Here is a 7,750-nt window from a genome sequence, read left to right as displayed (position 1 = left end):
TCTAAAGACCACGGTCCCTCCCAAGTATTTAATCCTATGCTTACTGGGGAAATTCCAAGCCGTCTGCCCCTTTCTTTGGAGCTTTCCTTTCCCTAGGTCTTCTATTTGCTTTGGGTAAAGGAAGGAATTATAATCAATTCAATCCCCAGGAATACCATTACTTTAACCCAGGTATACTCCGTCACCTGCCAAAAGAGAGACAGTAATTATTTTTACAAGCTAAAACTTTAATTTTCATTTCCTGATAGGTACTCTGTTTTTCCTCTCTGGTTGTTTATAATATTTCTTTGTCTTTGTTTTTTTTTTCTCTAAGTAATGCTGTTTCCATTTATTCTCCTTTAAAGTTAGAGAGTCCTTGAAAATATAGCTATACATTAACTATACATTAGTTTTCTTTTATCTTTTTCCATACTTAGAAGAGACAGAGAATGATTCATTCATTATACAGGGAAAATATTCCTAAAACACAGATTATAACATCTGAAAGCTGGTCATAAAAGAGCATTAATGATTTTATTCAGAATAAAATGTAAGCATCTGAGGAAGGTGTGGTTGGTAATTGACATCAAAGGTACATTTTCCTATATTTCATAATATGGAAGGATATATTTTAAATAAGAATTATTTTTGCTCATTGCAAAAAAATTTACAAATTTGTAAATCACTGGTATGATTAGAAAGTTTAGGATGAAAACTGTTGGCAGATTTTATGTTGGAAAGTTTTAAGTTCTTCATCCTAAAAAACAAAAATGAGGTAAATATTTGCGATTTCTACCTCATGACATTTTGCAACATACCTATCAGTATATAAAGATGATGAAATGATGTAATTACATATTTATATTGAGTGCTTTTATGTGTCTTATATTTTAGGGCCTATAATCAATATAGAAAACCTTGAGTTAGCAGCAAAATGCTATAATGTTTGACAAATAGTTTGTCAGGTTAGAAAAAAAATCCAAAATATATTTTTCTCAAAAAATCTCTAAACTATTACAAGTTTAAATTTTGTAAATTTTTTTTTAAAGTTAGTTATCTCTTTTATTTTAGGAGTTGTATGGTATTAGCTCTTATATTTAGATCTTTTTTTTTTCCAAATTCTACTCAATTCATTCATTTAAAAAAATATATTACATTCAAAAAATAAGAGGTCCCCATTCACCCGCACTGCCCCCACCCCACCAATCCCCCCACAGTAACACTCTCCCCCATCATCATAACACATCCATTGCATCTAGTGAGTACATCTCTGGGCATCGCTGCACTCCATGGCCTGTGGTCCACACCATAGCCCACACTCTCCCCCGTTCCATCCAGTGGGCCATGGGATGACATACAATGTCCGGCAATTTACCCTGGAGTACCACCCAGGACAACTCCAAGTCCCGAAAATGCCTCCACATCTCATCTCTTCCTCCCATTCCCCGCACCCAGCAGCCACCATGGCCACTTTTTACACACCAAATGCCACATTTTCTCGATTAGTAACCACAATAGTTCATGAATAGAATATCATTAAGTCCACTCTAATCCTTACTGTATTCCTCCTTCCTTTGGACCTTGGCTTGGATGTGTCCATTCCACATCTATGTCAAAGAGGGGGCTTAGATTCCACATGGATACTGGATGCAATCCTCCTACTTTCAGTTGTAGGCACTCTAGGTTCCATGGTGTGCTGGTTGACATTCTTCAACTCCATGTTAGTTGAGTGGGGTAAGTCCAATAAATCAGAGTGTAGGAGCTGAAGTCTGTTGAGGCTCAGGGCCTGGCTATCATATGGTCAGTCCAGAGATTCAAATCCCCTAGATATATCTTAAACTCCAGCACCAACTACAATTCCAGTAGACTAGCATGAAAGGTTTGTGAAAAGAGATCCCATCTGAGTCCAGCTCCATCACGCAGAAACACCAGCTCTAAAGAAGGGCAACTGACATGACAGTGAACCCCATCTGCCATGACCATAGAACCTGTGGGTCTCTTTAGCCCTCAAAAGGACCAATACCTGGGGTTGTATCTACTTTATCTGTCTCTGAGACTCTGCTCAGGTGTGCACAAGGGCAATCCTTCTGACAACCTCCAGACTCTTTTTTAGAGATTCATAGCCATATGAACTCATTTGTCCTTTCCATTTCCCCCTTACTTTAGGTCAAACAGCATTTTTAACTTCTGTTATTATATGTAGACAGGGATATTCTGCTGGTCCGCGTTGAACCTTTAAATCAAGGTCATTTTCTAGTTACGTCATCAGCTGGTACTTGGTAGTGATCCCTCGGTGCCAGGGAGGCTCATCCCCGGGTGTCATGTCCCATGCTGGGGGGAAGGCACTGCATTAACATGCTGAGTTTGGCTTCGAGACTGGCCACATTTGAGTAACACGGAGTCTGTCAGGAGGGAACTCTTAGGTACAGTGCTGCTCTAGGCCTTTTTCTTATTTCAGGTGTATAGGCTCACAAGCATAGTCATTAGTATCAGGGGCTCACTGTTGGACCCTCATTCCTTCCTGGTCCTTACCGTTGCACCTGGGGGACTGCCGCTGCTCCCCTAGGACCATGACAGAGCCCCCCTGGCCAGTAACCCAGTACCCCCCCAGCTGTTGTTTTTAATTATTTCCACTGTGAGTATATCCAAACATTTCCATGCACCCTGGACACATGCCCTGTATAACTGCCTGTCAACCATATATCGCCTGTCAATAACATCCCATACCAGTACTCCTCCACTGCCATTGTTGAACCACTCTGTGATCCAAAACTTCCTGAAAAGTGAAGCCCAATATAATGTCAGGTTCCCTTACTAGTAAAATGGAATATAGCAATGAGTTTAAAGGTTAGATATAGAATACATATTGATTTGGAAAAATTCTACAACCTATATTTTTCTTTTCTTTTTTCCTAATTATTGAGCTTCTCTTCACAAGAGCCTTAGATCACAGTAATTCATATATACAGTATACAGTACTCCCACATATCCATTACAAAACCTTTTCCCTTCCACAGCGATAATCTTTTAACTTATTTATATCATATTTACTGAAACTGATGTACAGATATTGAGACAATAGCTTTCAAACAAGGTAACATTTGTGTTTACATTGTGGTTTATACTTTAGGCTATAGACTTTTCTAAATTTTTTAGTTATCCTATGTTTTACATTATGGTTTACATTATTAGTATGTCGTCCCCTATATGTTTTTGGTGTAATATTACATGTTTTATATCCATCCTTGTGGACTCTTGTGAAACACTTCTTTTGCCCTCACAGTTACTTTGGTTCCATCTATTCAATATCTATTTCCCCCTCCCCTTCTGCCCCACAGTGACAGTCAATCTTCATTTCTTGAGGAGCCATGTTCAGAGATACTTGCAACAGTGTTGAGGGCTTGACTTGCTCAACTGCCCTAATGCCCTGGGAGCCACCCTTTCTCTTGAGAGATACAGTTCCCTCTATGTGATGGCATTAGTCCTCCCCAGGAGGTAGGTCTATATTTACTCTCATTATATGGGTCTCTACCCAATGGTATAACCCACTCTGGCAAAATGAGCATTCAGATATTCCCTAGGAGTCTGTCCTGCATCAGATTATCCCCTTTGAGTATCTTAAACAGGTAACTTTCCTAAATATATTTTGAAAAGTTTTTCTCAGCACTTTACTTTCAACCAACACCTGACAAACTCCTATGTTTGTATGTTGCCCCTCCCTCCCCCCAATTTCTTGGGCAATATTACCCATCCGCCCATCCCTAGCCCCCCTCAAACCTGCAAAGCCCCACCCAAAGGTAACCCTATGCCCTCATTTTATCTCTTCCTTGTGCACATACTTACCACCAGCTTATCATAGATTTCACCCATGTAGGTGTCAGCTTACATCCTTCCTCTACCCCGCGATTTCCTGTAAGCCTATCTTCCAGTCTCTAGCTCTCTGAGGCAGCTTGCGTATTTCATATCATTGAGGTCATGTAGTATTTGTCCTTCAATGCCTGGGTTGCTTCACTCAGCATAAGGTTCTCAAGATTCATCCATGTTATCACGTGTGTCTGTAGTGTATTTGTTCTTAAAGCCGAGTAGTATTCCATTGTGTGTATATACCACATTTTATTGATCCATTCATATGTTGATGGGCATTTGGGTTGATTCCAACTTTTGGCGATAGTGAACAATGCTGCTATGAACATTGGTGTGCATATATCGGTTTGTGTCCCTGCCTTCTGTTCTACTGGGTATATACCCAGCAGTGGAATTGCTGGGTCATATGGCAAATCTATGATTAGTTTTTTGAAAGACCACCAAACTTTACTCGCAAATGGTTGGATCCTTCTGCATTCCCACCAGCAGTGGATGAGTGTTCCCATTTCTTCACATCCTCTCCAGCGTTTGTATTCTTCTGTTTTTTTCATGGCTGCCAATCTTATGGGAGTCAGATGGTATCTCATTGTAGTATTGATTTGCATTTCCCTGATAGCTAGAGATTTGGAGCATTTTTTCATGTGCTTTTTAGCTATTTGTATTTCTTCTTTGAAGAAGTGTCTGTTTAAATCTTTTTCCCATTTTTTAAATGGGTTGCTTAACTTTTTATTTTCAAGATATAGGAGTTCTTTATACATGCAAGTTATAAGTCTCTTATCAGATATATGGTTGCCAAATATTTTCTCCCATTGTGTAGGTTCCCTTTTTGCTTTCTTGACAAACTCCTTTGAGGTGCAGAAGGCTTTAATTTTGAGGAAGTCCCATTTATCTATTTGTTCTTTTGCTGCTCGTGCTTTTGGTGTGATGTTCATGAAGCCATTTCCTATTACAAGGTCTTGGAGATGTTTCCCTACACTGCTTTCCAAAGTATTTATGGTTTGGCTCTTATATTTAGGTGTTTGATCCATCTTGAATTGATCTTTGTATAAGGTGTGAGATGGTAATCCTCTTTCATTCTTCTACATATGGATATCCAGTTCTCCAGGCACCATTTGTTGAATAGGCCATTCTCTCCCAGTTGAGAGGGTTTGGTGGCTTTCTTGAATATTATATGGCTATATATATATGAGGTTCTATATCAGAACTTTCATTTCGATTCCATTGGTCTGTTTGTCTCTCCTTATGACAATATCATGCTTTGTAGTATGTTTTCAAGTCAGGTAGTGTGATTCCTCCAATTTTGTTTTTCTTTTTCAATATGTCTTTGGCTATTCGGGGCCTCTTTCCTTTCCAAATAAATTTCATAGTTAGTTTTTCTAGTTCCTTAAAGAAGGCTTTGTTGATTTTTATTGGGAATACTTTGAATATGTAGATCAGTTTTGGTAGGATAGATATCTTAATAATATTTAGTCTTCCTATTCATGAACAGGGAATATTCTTCCATTTATTTAGGTCTTCTTTGACTTCCTTGAACAGTCTTGTATACTTCTCAGTGTATAAGTATTTTACATTTTTAGTTAAATTTATTCCTAAATATTTAAAATTTTAATTTATTGTTGTGAATGGTATTTGTTTCTTTTTTTTTAAGTTAATGGTCTTTTATTGGAAAAAAAAAAAAAGACTAGCATTTACAACTTGGAATGGACGGAAATTGTAATTTCTTGAACAGCAATGCTGACAATTGTCCTCAAGTCCACAGCCTACTCTGCCGGCTCCAAGTCATGGTTCAGGAGGTTTTAAAAATAGAGAGTCCAAAGATGCTCCCTTAGTAAAGGTTTCTTTTTAAAAAGATGTGACAGTGAAAGCCCGACCCCATACACACTAGTACAATGCAAGCAACGCAAACCCCATGCACGCGGGCACGCCCTCAGGCTGCATCACTGTCACCATGTGTCAGAGCGCACGGAAGTACGAGAGGACCGTCCTACCAGCGGGGCTATGTCACAACAGTTTATCCTTCACCCATTTTTCTGCACATCATCCTGAGGTAAACCAATTTTAGAAGTTGTTTTCAGTAAACCAGCTACGACAATTTATGCTAACGAATTGAATAGAACCCATTTGAATAGGTTTTGAATTTGTTTTTTCATTTTTCGTTTTTAATACAAATGCCTGACTGCTCAATCGTCAAGCTGCATGCTTGAAAAACTGGCCAGCCCAAACAGTGTATTAATCATTAGCAAATGAACTTTAGGGAGTCCACTAAGTGCTTCTTTATCATTAAGGTAGTACAAGTATTTATATTGTAAAACTGATGTGTAGCTTGATCTTTAGGGGACAGGACCACCAACCAATACATGCAGATTTTGTGTGTGTGTGTGGACAGAAGGTACTTTTGACATTCAGTTTTGCTATACAGTAACAGAATGGATAAATGAACTTTTTTTTTTGCAAGAGGTAAGTAAAAGATTCAATTTGATTCTTCTAGGGGGGGGGAAAAGAAGTTGAAAGTAAGTCTTCATTTTGCAGTCATCATCTGTACGAATTCTTCATAGTTGACTTGTCCATCCCCATCAATATCTGCTTCTCTGATCATTTCATCTACTTCTTCATCTGTTAGTTTTTCTCCTAAGTTTGTCATGACGTGACACAGCTCTGCCGCACTGATGTAACCATTACCATCCTTGTCAAAGACTCGGAATGCCTCGCGGATTTCTTCTTCACTATCTGTGTCTTTCATTTTTCTGGCCATCATAGTCGAAAATTCTGGGAAGTCAATGGTGCCATTACCATCGACATCCACTTTGTTGATCAGATCCTGTAATTCAGCTTCTGTTGGGTTCTGACCCAGTGACCTCATGATGGTTCCAAGTTCCTTTGTTGTGATGGTGCCATCACCATCTTTATCAAATAGGGAGAAAGCCTCCTTGAATTCAGCGATCTGTTCTTCGGTCAGCAGATCAGCCATGGTGCGGGTGAAGGGAGGAAGAGCGGAGGGTGCAATGGCGGCTGCACCAGCGCAGGGGCTGTGACCGTGGGGGTGCTTCCGCGGCTGCGGTGGTGGCTGCTGCCGCTGGGTATTTGTTTCTTGATTTCCCCCTGATCTTGCTCATTATTGGTGTACAGAAATGCTACTGATTTTTGCACATTGATCTTATAACCTGCGACTTTACTAAACTCATTTATGAGTTCTAGAAGCTTTGTTGTAGACCTCTCAGGGTTTTCTATGTATAGGAGCATGTCATCTGCAAATAATGAAATTTTGACTTCTTCCTTTCCAATTTGAATGCCTTTTATATCTAGTTCTTGCCTCAGTGCTCGAGCAAGTACTTCTAAGACAATGTTAAATAGAAGGGAAGTCAGTGAGCATCCTTGTCTTCATCCTGACTTTAGAGGGAAGGATTTTAGTATTTCTCCATTTTAAACAATGTTGGCTGTAGGTTTTTCATATATACTCTTTATCATGTTCAAAAAATTTCCTTGTATTCCGATCTCTTGGATTGTTTTTATCAAGAAAGGGTGCTGTATTTTGTCAAATGCTTTTTCTGCATCTATAGATATAATCATGTGATTTTTTCCCCTTCAATCTGTTTATAAGGTGTCTTACATTGATTGACTTTCTTATGTTGAACCATGCTTGCATACCTGGAATGAATCCCACTTGGTCGTGGCATATAATTCATTTAATGTGTTGTTGAATACTATTAGCAATTATTTTATTAAGTATTTTTGCATCTAGGTTCATTAGAGAAATTGGTCTGTAATTTTCCTTTCTTGTGGTGTCTTTGTTTGGCTTTGGTACTAGGGTAATGTTGGCATCAAAGAAGGAGTTAGGCAATGCTCCTTCTGTTTCGATTTTTTGGAATAGTTTAAGCAGGATTGGTGTTAGTTCTTTCCGGAAAGTTTT

General features: G+C 38.9%; 1 protein-coding gene across 1 annotated transcript; it reads right to left on the bottom strand.

The window, feature by feature from the left end:
• Positions 1-5,471: 5,471 nt before the first annotated feature.
• LOC101428211 (calmodulin-1-like) lies at positions 5,472-6,858 on the bottom strand. Its single transcript, XM_058292156.2, has one exon. It carries the CDS (start codon positions 6,809-6,811, stop codon positions 6,362-6,364), a length of 450 nt encoding a protein of 149 aa, XP_058148139.1. The 5' UTR covers positions 6,812-6,858; the 3' UTR covers positions 5,472-6,361.
• Between the last annotated feature and the right edge of the window lie 892 nt (positions 6,859-7,750).

This window comes from Dasypus novemcinctus, chromosome X (genome assembly GCF_030445035.2).
Source record: "Dasypus novemcinctus isolate mDasNov1 chromosome X, mDasNov1.1.hap2, whole genome shotgun sequence".
In the NCBI taxonomy this organism is placed as follows: domain Eukaryota; kingdom Metazoa; phylum Chordata; class Mammalia; order Cingulata; family Dasypodidae; genus Dasypus; species Dasypus novemcinctus.
This window is presented reverse-complemented; position numbering and strand designations above follow the sequence as displayed.

What these genes read in the sequence shown, in the direction of transcription:
- LOC101428211 (XM_058292156.2), bottom strand. Translation starts at nt 6,811, where the DNA reads ATGGCTGATCTGCTGACCGAAGAACAGATCGCTGAATTCAAGGAGGCT.